This window comes from Diadema antillarum, unplaced genomic scaffold (assembly GCF_040938485.1).
Source record: "Diadema antillarum isolate AM-2024a unplaced genomic scaffold, OU_Dant_1.0 seq00001174_RagTag, whole genome shotgun sequence".
NCBI classification, from domain to species: domain Eukaryota; kingdom Metazoa; phylum Echinodermata; class Echinoidea; order Diadematoida; family Diadematidae; genus Diadema; species Diadema antillarum.
Window position 1 is genome coordinate 63,051 of NW_027271977.1, and position 13,615 is coordinate 76,665.

A 13,615-nucleotide genomic window follows, 5' to 3' on the forward strand; every position below is an offset into this window, starting at 1 on the left:
TACAACCTACATTTAATATGGGGAATAGGTACCTACTGAATATATTATGGAGCATAAAGAATAGCATTGTGGTAATTTGTAAAGTGTGAATTGTTTATATCAAATTGTTCACGCACTACTACTTGTAACAGTTAAAGTGTGATTGCTATGCTGAAAGTGCACTAAAACCGAACAAGAGCATGCAATATAAAAAAAGCACATCATAATACCAGCGTGCAATGTGTACACATGGTTCTACAAATGTACAATGTAATGTACCATACTATGTTTGAGGTCCACAGAAAATGGTGTCAAGTATAAAAAACTCAACGTGATCGACATGTTCGCTTTGCAGGGGCGGATCCCGGAATTCTGTAAAGGGGGCGCAAATAATATTTCCGGGGCCACTTCCGGGATTTCTTTTCCTTTTTTTTTCTTTTTATTTCTTTTGTTTTTAACAAAAAATAAAGGGGGCATGCGCTAGTTGCCCCCCCCCCCCCCCCCGTACTATAACGTTACGTTCTAACGTTAGTCACTATTTCTAAATTCTATGTAACGTTAGGCCGCCTAGACGTCTAATTTCTAGGTCCTATTATATTCCTAAAATGGCTAAATTATTAAGAGTCTAGTTCTACTAACGTTAGAACTTGTCTAGATCGTAGAAAGTGAAACCTCTGTAATTTTACATTAGGCACCTATTTTGAACGAGAGGTCGGAACGACTCGAAATGTTCTACTAGCTTCGCATTCGCCGTTCCACTTCATTGAGAGGCATTTCTACCAACAGTTTCGAAGCAGACAAGAACGAATGACACGCGAGCCCCTAAACACTCTTTCATGTAGGCATCGACCAACGGTAATTCAACGGGGAGTGTATGGCTTCGATGCCCATGACGGACAGGTATACGCTGAGCAAACAATCGTCAACTGATTGGGAAGGAGCGCTTCATGTTCACTCTTCTCCTGTGATGTAAACTGCAAATATGAGTAATATAACATCGAATACACATCATGGGATATCAAGTCTCATTTTAGATTATACCAAATTCACGGATACTCACGTAAATTACAGGAGGACGGCGTTGCAATTCCGTTATATTCCAACAAGTGACACCACACAACTGGGAAGCATCTAGCGCCCAATCTTTATACACGGTGCACGCACGGGACCCGTCATGAAATCCAACGCAACGGTTCTAATTTGAGTGAGTGACTGTGTACTGTATGAATGTACGTAAGTAGTGCGTGTGAGGTGAGCAGCTAGCTGATGTGTTGACTGTCAAGTAAGAGGGCGCTATTACTCAAAGTGTATTCCGGTAAGTTATTTTCACATCAAATACCAGTCCTGCAAGTTACAGGAGAATGAAAGCCATCATTAATTAAAGGGACTGAACTGGGGCCCGTTTCCTAAAATTTGTTATCAGTGACAAGTTGAAGAGTTTGTTCGCAAAAACCGATAAGTCCATATTTGCCAAATGGACATATTTGCGATTAAAGGTCAAGAAAAATAAAGAGAATAATAAGAACATTTTTTTGCTTCTTTTGACCATAACTTCAAAAATGTTTCTTTATAGTAGACCAATTTAAATGGTATCATTTTGTACTTTATGACAGAGACAGTACTTCAAAATCTTCAAAAATGGACTTATCGGTTTTTGCGAACAAACTCTACAGTTGTCATAGATGTGACAAGCTACTGAAATACTTGTAAACATATTCTGATAGGCTGAGAGAAAATTTGTCATAGCATGTGTGGCAGTTGTCACTGATAACAAGTTTTATGAAACGGGCCCCAGGTATCTGGTTTAGGTGAGTACTCGTATTTAGGTATATAACATTTTTTAGGTGAGATAATGAGAAATATCTTATGAAAAATGAAAGAGCACGTTATTTCAAGAAGGATTCAACGTTTATTTGATGAAAATTGGCCTTGAAATGGTTGAGATAAAAAAAAAATCATAATAAAATTGACATGCCACGACTTTTATTAGGATCTCTTTGTTTTAACTTGTATTTAGATATCTCAGCCATTTCCAAAACCGATTTTCATCAAATAAACTTTTGATTCCCTGTGTAAGCCCTTGAACATTTTCATAGAGTGGTTTCTAAATATCTTGCAAAACGTTACAAGCTAAATTCTCACCTCAACCAGTACTGTACAATATTTTTTAAAAACATGACATTCGTAAAATTAAGGAAAAACTGATAATCCAATCAAAAGTTATTAGTTTTTAAAGTTTCTGTGTCACCGTCGCTTGATAAAAAAAGACTGCAAAAAATTATGATGTCAATATTACAAGGGCGAGCGCTCTCCTAAAGCGAATCGTATCGTACCGTACCCGTGCCAGAGGAGCGCTGCGGCTGCTCCTTTATTATTATCTGCATGGCACAGTTCGGTACGGTACGCTTTGACAGTTCGCTTTTCTGCGCTCGAACGCACCCAAGAAGAACGATACAAAGAGAATACATAATCGTTATTATTATTTTACCCACTCTTATAGCGTATAATAACAGAGCTGCACTTGAATTACCTCTTTCATGAAGAAAGTAAACAATGTTACCCTTTGTTATGATGTTATGTCAGTGAAAATCGAGAGAATGTGTATTTCTAAATTATGACATTTTATGGAATCATTTTTGTATCAGCTCCGGTTTCAGGTTGTCTTATTTCTCCCTTAGCTGTATAAAAGGACTCGCTTAAAAGAAGTATGAACAATTTTCACTGCAAAATAATCATAAACAAGAGTTCAGTTAAAAAAAAAAAAAAAAAAAAAAAAACTTGATATAACTGACTATGTACACGATTTCATATCATGAGGAATACAGGTCTGGATTGCCAATGACAATACAATATTTTGCTCCTGATGCGATTGTTCCAGTCGTATTTTCTCCAAGGACTTAGGGTTAGAGGTTTGATTGTCATAGCTTAGTTTGATGTGAGGATTAGGTTTATACGGTTATCTAGGGTTATGTTTGTGAATAGAATTTTTGTTTGGTTTAGCATGCAGATTATTTAATGGGAGCAATATTGTCGCAGGAGCAAACACCATGCACTTGAACCGGAGTAAAGTGTTCTTATAATGATAATTGTGCTTGACTTGGATAACTTTTAAGGTCTCTAATGTAGGCAATATGATGATGTGTTGGTTTTTTTTTTCATAACTCTCCCTTCTTTGTACCTGAAAGAGCAAGACATTAATGATACTTAAAAACAAACATCTTAAAGCTCGATTTTTTTTCAGCATTATTTTTATTGCAAGGGATGGCAGCACGTAACCAGGCGAAGCATCAAACTTTAGCATTTCTTTTCTTTGATATCTTTATAGGGTCTAGGTATTTTTTTTTCTTTTTTGTTAGTCAGAAAGGTATGACTGCATGATACTATTATTGCATGCTGAGCCATGACTTCTCTAAGTCTCATAATACATGTCGTAACATTTGTCTGTTTGGGTTTGTTTTGTCTAGTGATTCTCCTCTCAGTCATAGCATTATCATTGACTCTGTGTATAAGTTGTATTTTATCTTACAGGTGTGAGCCCTAAGGCTCATACCTGTAAATAAAATGGAATGTCCCAGACCCCTTCACAAATTCGTACCAAAGATACCGAAATAAATGAAGAAAAAAATTGATTAAAAATCATTAATGCAGTTTGGCATAAAACTGAATAGCTGCAGATATTGAGTATGAATTCCTCTACAAACTCCATTTTGGTTTGAAGATGAAAGCTTTTCTCATGGAATTTGAAGGGACTATAAATTATTTCATTGGGTGCGTGTACGGAAATTACGTGATTTTTGAGTGAAAAGAACTCGTAGCCTGGCTTTGCGGACCCTTGGACAGAGTTTGAGCCGAAGAACCTGCCTTGTAAATTTGATGGATGACAGGGTATAGCTCACTAAATCCAGGTCAGTGAAGATGAAACACCTTATTTCTCCCAGCTATTTTACATTTTTTTTTTTAATTTGAATTTTAACACACGTCTCTATGGGGAATTATTTACCCGTGTGAATCCTATAGAGAATGCACGCAATGCACACCATGTCAATGGGAAGTATTTATCCCATACATAATAGCCCTGCTGGTTTAAGTTGATCTTTTCTGTCAAATCCATCCCTCCCCTCCCCTACCCCTCCCTCTCCCCTTACCCCCCCCCCCCAAACTTTGCTTAACTACAATTTGTTTTCTTATTATGTTCTTGTGGTGCTAGATCTTGGTAGAAACTAGTCATCAGTATCACACAACTTTGAATGATTGTTTCATTTTAATGTATTTCTTTGTTTGGGCTACCACTGAAACAGCTCAAAATACATCAAGTTAATCTGTTTGATAAATAAAAGTGTTTTACAGGACTTTGTAGGCAATAAGGTGATGATGGCATCCCCTTAATCAAGGATAACTACCTGCATCTATGTATTCATCTTATGAATGAAAAACTAATCAAAACTGCAAAATTTAGTTTAAAAAAAAAAAAACTCCAAAGGGCATAATTTACCGAAGTGTCTCTTTGAAAAGCTTTATAACCCTTGAATGTGCAATTTCCCATTATTGTGATGTAACCCAGGGACCAATATCATCAAAACACATTTATGATGTTAAAAAGTCAAATGAAATTACCTCTGCTGTATAAGACACTGGTCTTTATCAGTTAAAGCGCCCTCTATTGGGGAAAATGTATTCATGCCGTTAGGCCTAAGATACGTTTTTGTTTTTTGTTTTTTTTTTTTTCAAATTCTTTTCAATTACATTCAGTTGAGGGAAAAAAAAAGAATTCCGAAGAGGGAGTTACTGACATAGAGTTAAGTATAGTGCTCTTTCATTATGCTAGAAAAGTGATAATGAATAGTATTATGATAATATTTTCATATTTTCTTCATATCGTATAGTGTATAATAGTGATGTCATGCTTGATCTGTAGAAGTGTTTTGATCCAACGTTCTCGTCACCAAAACTTCAAAAAAATCATAACTTTTGAACGAAATGTCCGAATTTCCTCAAACTTTCAATGAAGTATTTTTACTAATTTTGCTGCATTCAGTCAATATATACGATGTATGATAATTTGACTCCTCTTTAACCGTCGCATTATATTACACATTTGTATTTTGAAAAACAATTATCCCTCAATTTGAATACATTCAAAGACAATATGAATATCCTCACTGAGATAGTTTCCAGTGTACCATCAAAGATCAGAATTGATTTTGTGGTAAATCTGTATCTGTATGTGACGTATAATGAGAGACCTATGAGTAGGCCTGTACATGAAGAGTTTGTTCGCAAAAACCGATAAGTCCATATTTGCCAAATGGAGATATTTGCGATTAAAGGTCAGGAAAAATAAAGAGAATAACAAGAAATTTTTTTGCTACTTTTGACCATAACTTCAAAAATGTACCTTTATAATGTAGTGACCAATATATCATTTAAAAGGTATTATTTTGTACTTTATGACAGAGACCGTACTTCAAAATCTTCAAAAATGGACTTATCAGTTTTTGCGAACAAACTCTTCATATATATATATATATTTCAGTATATGAATATAAGAACGACCCAAGTCCATGGATGACCATTTCAAGTAAACTTAAAAAAAACTTCATATTTTTTTAATTTGTCCAATAATATTCTATTTAACTGTGATGGGAAAGCAACATTGTATATACAATTTAGAACATATATTATTATGACAATTAACATTTACATTAATTGTGGCGAGGCCATTTTGTGTGATGGACTTGGGTCGTTCTTTGATTCATATACATGATATTCTGCTATAGAGATGAGATAAGGACGAGAGAGGGTGCTATAATATGAATGTAAGAACGACCCAAGTCCTTCATGTTTACATTCATATAAGATTTAACTCATTTATTTCAGGCACTTCCGGGGGTAATTAGGATTTATCATTTATACACAAGATGAGTCCATGTATAAGCTACAATTTCCCATAAACTAAATTTGGCCAAAAATTGGACTTGGGTCGTTCTTATATTCAAGTCCTCAATTTATATATATATATATATATATATATATATATATATATATATATATATACAATTATTGTATGGGTTAATGTTTGAAACACAATATAAAAGGAGAGTGTATGGTTCCATCGTTCTGTTGCTTCTATCTTATTTATTTAGTGAAAAATGTTCTTTCACGGTCAATGGATAATAGTGTTCACACGTCATAGCAAAACTATAAAAAAAGAGAGAAGACGATAATAACAAAAGACAACTAACATATAAACACCCAACAAGCTGAAGTGCCGTCCAACTAGTGAAGCATCAAAAACGTATTATAGACAAAAAATATATGTCTATCTTTTCCTCTTGAAGAAATCGTTTCAAGCTAATACGAAAAGGCGGCCTGTAAAATGTCCCAATAGGACATGACTGGTGCCCCCTATAGCCGCATTGTCCTGAACACGGTGACTTGCCCTAATACTGCTATGAATACAGGCAAATCTTAAGAGGTTGTCATGATAATGATATGATAATGATAAGGTCTTATTTACCCAGGATGACCTCTTCAGTGTTGCCACTGCTCTACCAGAGGGCCCTGCCATTATTGTCACCCTAGCATTACCAGGTAGGCCCTACCCATTTATACACCTGGGTCGAGAGGGACATGGTGGGTAACAGCATCTTGTCCTAGGACGTACTGGGCGGGATTCGAACTCGGGTCCTCCGATCGGGAGTCAAGAGTCTTATCCACTATGCCACAGCGCCCCCACATGTCTGGTTATCTGGTCATAGAAAGAAAGGCCCAAAGCGAGCAGTACTGTATATAGGACCATGAATTCTCATATTCCGTCTTGTCCTAAACGTTCTCCACGTCACGCAATTTGAAAAAGACGCCTTCGATACACATTCATAATATTAACATTGCAAATACTATTACACTATTATCAGCATGTAAAAAAATGACATGAAACCCATAGGTCCTTTTCAACAGCCACCCATCGTATAGCGAGATTTAAAGGCATATTTACCATTTGCAGATGAAACAAAAACCCAGCATTAGTGCTTTAGAATAGAATAGTTCTGAAATGCGAGTTATGGATAGAAACAACCACTGTAAAAAACTGAATTCGTATAATCGATGTCAAGTACAATTATATACACAGAATGTGAACAATAGTTATAATAGAAATGTTTCCAGACTAAATCGTCTGCAGTTATGGTTTATTGAGAAAACAGTGATATCTCCTTCTATTTTAGGCTTTATTGCGAACATTTCATACGGTAGGATGTTTTTTGATAGAACGTACCTACATGCAACAAATGTGGGATCTTGACACTTTTTTTTTTTAAACACTGCTCCCAAAGGTAAACAAGACCTTCAACGAGTAGTTTCCTAGCCCGCTATAATACTTTGATAGAGTTTAGCTATCATGATAGCAATTAGATGCCTTTTTGCCTTCTAGACTTGCACACTTTAATGGACACGGGGTTTTAGAAACTTCTAACAATAAGTCGCTTCTTGCAGAAATTTCAATGTTTTCGAAATTTCAACATTGCACTGAGGAATGAGATGGGAAGAACACTGTTCGCAACTCACGACCCAACCGATTATACTCGTGAGGTAGCTGCAATAATAATTCTGAGAGATGAAATAGTATCATAATCGTCGAAAATTCTCCGCATCCCTCTCCTGCAAATTTAAAAGAACACATTACGAAAGAGGTACTATCAGTGTTTTTATGTTCGTCACTTGATTTCATGATGTTAGCATCATAACATAATAAACGTTTACACAGTGCTCTAAAAGTTGGCCATGTCTATACCACCGTTTAAAAGGTAACGCTGCAATTTAGAATAGTACACATTTTCATGCATACGCACACGATTGTGTGTATTGGGATATCATAATTCATTGATTCTGAATGTAATTTGTCATCTAAGTTCATTCTACTGCACCATGAATGTTCAAGTCATTTGATGTCTCGTTTGGCAAACTCGGCGTCCATAATGTCGTAGACTGCCTGTAGCGCCTCCGTTGTCGGACCAATCATTTTTAGAGCTTCGGCCGTGTCCTGCTTGATGTAGCTATCGACGAACACCTTTCTCGTGGGCAGCCAGCGAATGGCCAGCCGGGCCGCCTGGCGCACGGCGAAGTTGACGTGCTCCCCAAGCGTCTTGTCGAAGGCCTCGCGAGCGAGCTCCGAACACTTGCTGTCGTCCTCGCCCTCGGCGAGCTTCTGGAACATGACGATGAAGAACTCGATGTCGAAGTGCATCTCGAGCATGGCGCGATTTCCGGCCATCGTGCCCGACTTCGTCTTCTTCTTGATGCCGTTCTCGGTCTCGAAGGTGAGCGCTGACTGGACGGTCTGGTATTTGTCGCCGTTGACGTCGGATCGGTGGGTGGTGAGGACTTTGAGCCGATATCGCATGTCTTTGGCTACGAAGGCGAACATGGATCCCATGATGTCATAGAGCCTTATGAGAAACAAGAGAACCAAGCAGGAAACATATCAAATAGCTAATTGTTTATTGATTGATTGATTGATTGATTGATTGATTGATTGATTGATTTGTTTGTTTATTTATTTAGCCCCACCGTTGGTACCGGACTTTCCTTAGCCCACTTTCTGTTTACACTTGTTTTTGCCAAAAGGGCTTTTTACACTTGTGTTTCTTAACCCCGGACTTTCTCTGACCCAGGACTATCGTTAGTCCCGTACCAATTTTTTCAGCTTTCTACACTAGCCAATTAGTCCCGTACTATCTCTTGTCCGGGGCTAAGGAGAAAACTGACCTTTTTACACTCGTATTTCTTAGCCCCGGACTTTCCAAACGACATGAATATTCATAATTACGCTGTGTACTGTACACGTACACGCACGCACCGGCAGCACTTGATTACCTCGTTTCTGATTGGTCAGTGAGGGTCGGACTTCGTCTCCGTCGCTTAGCCCAGGATTATTTTTTCGTTCTGTTTACACTCACTTGCTTGGCACCGCAATTGCGGTGCTAACCCCTGCTATTTTGCAGGGCCAGATAATACCGTACTATCGGTGGGGCTAGCCCACTTTGGCAAAAACGAGTGTAAACAGAAAGTGGGCTAAGGATAGTCCCGTACCAACGGTGGGGCTAAGCCCCCCCCCCCCCCTTAGCCCCACCGTTGGTCCGGGGCTAAGCAAAATTTTACAAGTGTAAAAAGCCCTAAAGTGGGCTAGCCCCACCGATAATCCCGTACTTTAGGGCTTTTTACACTTGTGTTTCTTAACCCCGGACTTTCTCTGACCCAGGACTATCGTTAGTCCCGTACCAATTTTTTCAGCTTTTTACACTCGCCAATTAGTCCCGTACTAGGCCTATCTCTTGTCCGGGGCTAAGGAGAAAACTAACCTTTTTACACTCGTATTTCTTAGCCCCGGACTTTCTAAACCACATGAATATTCATAATTACGCTGTGTACTGTACACGTACACGCACGCACCGGCAGCACTTGATTACCTCGTTTCTGATTGGCCAGTGAGGGTCGGACTTCGTCTCCGTCGCTTAGCCCAGGATTATTTTTTCGTTCTGTTTACACTCACGTGCTTGGCACCGCAATTGCGGTGCTAACCCCTGCTATTTTGCAGGGCCAGATAGTACGGTACTATCGGTGGGGCTAGCCCACTTTGGCAAAAACGAGTGTAAACAGAAAGTGGGCTAAGGATAGTCCCGTACCAACGGTGGGGCTAAGGCCCCCCCTTAGCCCCACCGTTGGTCCGGGGCTAAGCAAAAATTTACAAGTGTAAAAAGCCCTTATCTGGCCCTGCAAAATAGTAGGGTTAGCACCGCAATTGCGGTGCCAAGCAAGCGAGTGTAAACAGAACGAAGAAATAATCCGAGGCGAAGCGACGGAGACGAAGTCCGAACCCCACTGACCAATCAGAAACGAGGTAATCAAGTGCTGCCGGGGCGTGCGTGTACTTGCACAGTGTACAGCGTAATCATAAATATTCATGTGGTTTGGAAAGTCCGGGGCTAAGAAATACAAGTGTAAAAAGGTCAGTTTTCTCTTTAGCCCCGGACAAGAGCTCGTACGGGATTTATTGGCGAGAGTAAAAAGCTGAAAAATATTGGTACGGGATTAACGATAGTCCTGGGTCAGAGAAAGTACGGGGTTAAGAAACACAAGTGTAAAAAGGGCTTAAGCATAGGATCAGGATTCGAGCCACGGGCATATTGCGTTTAAATGAAAAACTGGAAACTTCAACATTGTATGCACAAACAATATGATAAGTTGTAAGGGAATGACCTGCTTACTTTGGCATTTGCATATTCACATTCACTGTTCAAGAACTGTTTGCCCCCAAAATAACGAAACTTCAAAATGTCATAACTTCCTTATTTTTCGTCTGATTTCGATAACAATTTTACCGCTGAACTCGTAATATCTTACTCTTTCTTATCAGACTAACTAAAATTTGGACTGGACTTTCCTCTTATGATTGTAGGCAGCAGCAACAAGATTTTGGTCACGAGTGCAATGATGGCCAGTTAGATCGGATACTAAAGCGCCCTCGCACTCTTGTCATCGGTGAACATAATCAGGAATGATCAAGGGTAACGGTCATTGGTTCGAAAATGGAGGCTTAAAGGGACGTATCTTCATTCAGTTAAGTAAACATAGGCCTATTAAAGTTGCACACGCACTTTGCACGTTTTATCTTGGTGCACCGAAAACATCGCTGCCTCATTACAAGAACAAGAGAACTGAATGTTATTATACTCTTGAAGCTAAATTCATAATTTCGCAGTATAGGGATCAATGAAAGAAGTAGATGTAGACCTGATATCCGCCAATCCCAAGGAGTCCTCAGGAGTGATAATGCTTGCTCACTTCTGAGGACGGACAGTCAACTGTCCGAAACGTCGAGTCCTTCCCCTATTCAAGTTCTTCTATTCCTCTCCGGTTCATCTCGCAGTCCTTTTCAGGACTACACACACTCCAGAAAGAATACTCTCACTCAATTTTCTTGCCTCTAATGCTACCTTTTCTTTCCTCCTGTCATTCTAACAGTCCCTTTAAGGACTCACACATGGTGAACCGAAAACCGAGCATAATGTTGTACAAGTTCATATTGGAAAAGATTTTACAAAAGCGTTTTGTTTTACAGAAATAAAACACATGCAGAAACGAGCAGCAAAGAGAGAGAAAAACTGGCTTTTGAGAAATAAAGGAAATCTAAAGAAGTTAGATTTGCTTTGCAGTGCAAGATTACCGGTTTTCCTTCTTGCCTTTAAAATAATGCTTGCCAAAGAAGTGAATGCATTCCAGGTTTAGTTCTTAGGTCTATTTGATTATTCGTGTTTTGATTCATGGATTCAAACAGAAAGAGATTCATCAAATGACATGTAGTTGCGGTTATTTGATTAAATCATTAATATCTTAAATGACTGATGGTTAAGGTTAAGCCAGATTGCTTTATTAAAGGAGAAACTTACAGTTAATTATGTTTACCGCAAAGGAATATTAAGATTGATTGTTATGAGTAAGTGTTATACTTAACCTTTGGTACTATAGACTCTTTGAGGTATAAACTAAGCATTATATTGAGTAAGGTGAATTATCCATTACACTGATGAAGAATTAGGTATTCATATCAGCAACTTGCATGTGTCATTCACATTGTGTTGATGAGAAGAAGTGTTTGATGATTATTTTGATTATGATTAATATGATCATTGAAAGTAGGTATGATTTATACCAGAATAAAGATAAACACGTTCATCCTTGTGTCCGTCTTGACTGGACGTGTGTTATCTTTCTCTGCTTACAGATCGAAAGTGATATTGGATTGTGAAATCATCCCACCTACCACAGACCCGGGTGACATATTTATAAACTGAAACCAAGTTCATGCTGTATATTCACCAATTTATTTCTGCACACAAATTTTCGAGCAGTGCGCTCTTTCTCAAAAATTGCTCGAACATTTTGTGTGCCGAGATAAACTGTTGGCAAATACAGCATGAACTTGGTTTCTGTTTTATTTTTGATGATATTATGACACCAACACGCAGAAAACTTACTCAACATATATATATATGACTTTGGCAATTAAGGACATTCTGAAGAGAAGAATCGGACGGAAAATTGCAGGAGAGAATATAAATGTGGTATAAAGAGAATGGAAGTGGGAAGGAAGAAACATAATAAATCGAAGGGTATAGTATAGAATTAGAATGATGCACAATATTTATCGCCGATCTTATCTCCAGACCCGCCTTCATCGCGCAGGATAAGGATAATGACTATAGCAAGCATTAACGACATCCGCCGAGGGATTTGGGTCAAATCCATTCACGCAGGCTTCTACAAACATATTTATCATGTACTGACAGACATGTACAAGTATAGCCTACCTAAACATAATGTACACTGCAATATACCGTGAACACGTTTTGTGGATTGATAGTATAGATATATAGGCACAATAACAACATGCTCCCCTTCCATGTTGTACTTAAACAAACAAACAAACAAACAAGCAAACAAAAAAACAAACAAACTAAGGGTTAATTAGAATTGATTCGACATCATCATGCAAAGTTAATCCTTTCTGACGAAAAAAAGAACAAAATCCATAAACAAAAGGAGGTGATTTGTTGAGTGCGCGTCACGGGTTCGACACCCACGAAGCATACAGCCCACGAGTCATACAGCCCATAAGTCATACAGTCCATCGAGTTATACAGCCCAAGAGTCACACAGACCATGAGTTGGACAAGAACCAAAAAAAGGCAGACGACACCGACACATTAACGTTGTAATGTCGAAGGTTGTAATCAACTTGTAGGCTGTTTTACAGGTAGTGTTGAACTCATGGGCCTCATTTACCAAGTGTCGAACTCATGAGCTGTACGAATCATGGGGTGCCATGACTCGTGGGCTGTATGACTCGTGGACTTTTTTTTTTCAATGCCGAACTCGTGGGCTGTATGACTCGTGGGTGTCAGTCTTGGGGAATGACCCCATTGATTTTGTTAATCGTTTTGATATTATAATGCCTTACCTGGCGATCTCTCCATAGCCTTTCATCAGGTCTTCAATGACGACAGTTCCGTCATCTTTCTTGGCCGCTTTGAAATGGTCCTGTACCGCCTGGATATCTAGTTTTTCCGCCATCTTCCACAAGGTATCCAACGTCTTTGCAGGAACAATCCGAGCTTGGGACAGTCTGGCGCTAAACGTATTACGCTATTATGACTGATGTCCAACACGTGAAACATACAACTGTACTGCGACTTCATTCATCGGGGAACCTGTGTTGCGCACTCCAAGGTTTGCGTGCGGCGTCTCGTGTCAGAGTTCACAAAATACGATTGATATGATTCGTACTTTTTAATCTTCTGTTTTTCTTTTGGGTGGGAATGTTGATACCTTTTAGACGGAGGTGTAGCATTGATGAGTTGTTTAAATGCTTATTCACCTGATTTCTCTACCCGTGTGTACACCTGAAACTGCTCTTTCAGCGCTCGATGTTTCCATCACCGCCATTAGCAGTTCTTCGTTGCTAGATAGAAAATTGTGGACTTTACTCCCCTGTTTTCAATTGGGTTGTATTTTGTTAATGTTTTTCGGTCGCACAGTTGTCAGCAGATATCGTGTAGCTCTATATATTGACCACTACCAT

General features: G+C 38.8%; 2 protein-coding genes across 2 annotated transcripts in view; both read right to left on the reverse strand.

Moving 5' to 3' along the window:
* LOC139744419 (catenin delta-2-like) overlaps nt 1–1,133 on the reverse strand; it is a gene marked incomplete at its 3' end in the record, with an annotated part of 63,316 nt that extends 62,183 nt beyond the window's left edge. Inside the window, exon 1 of the mRNA XM_071654859.1 lies at nt 1,040–1,133. The remainder of the gene's footprint in view (nt 1–1,039) is intronic.
* Nucleotides 1,134–7,915: 6,782 nt separating this feature from the next.
* Nucleotides 7,916–13,168, reverse strand: LOC139744420 (ceramide-1-phosphate transfer protein-like). Its single transcript, XM_071654860.1, has 2 exons — nt 12,995–13,168; nt 7,916–8,423 (listed from the first exon to the last, which is right to left on the reverse strand). Exons 1-2 carry the CDS (start codon nt 13,105–13,107, stop codon nt 7,916–7,918), a joined length of 621 nt encoding a protein of 206 aa, XP_071510961.1. The 5' UTR covers nt 13,108–13,168.
* Between the last annotated feature and the right edge of the window lie 447 nt (nt 13,169–13,615).

What these genes read in the sequence shown, in the direction of transcription:
- LOC139744420 (XM_071654860.1), bottom strand. Translation starts at nt 13,107, where the DNA reads ATGGCGGAAAAACTAGATATCCAGGCGGTACAGGACCATTTCAAAGCG. An exon ending in GGCTATGGAGAGATCGCCAG is followed by an intron (nt 8,424 to 12,994) that starts GTAAGGCATTAT and finishes GTTTCTCATAAG; the next exon opens with GCTCTATGACATCATGGGAT.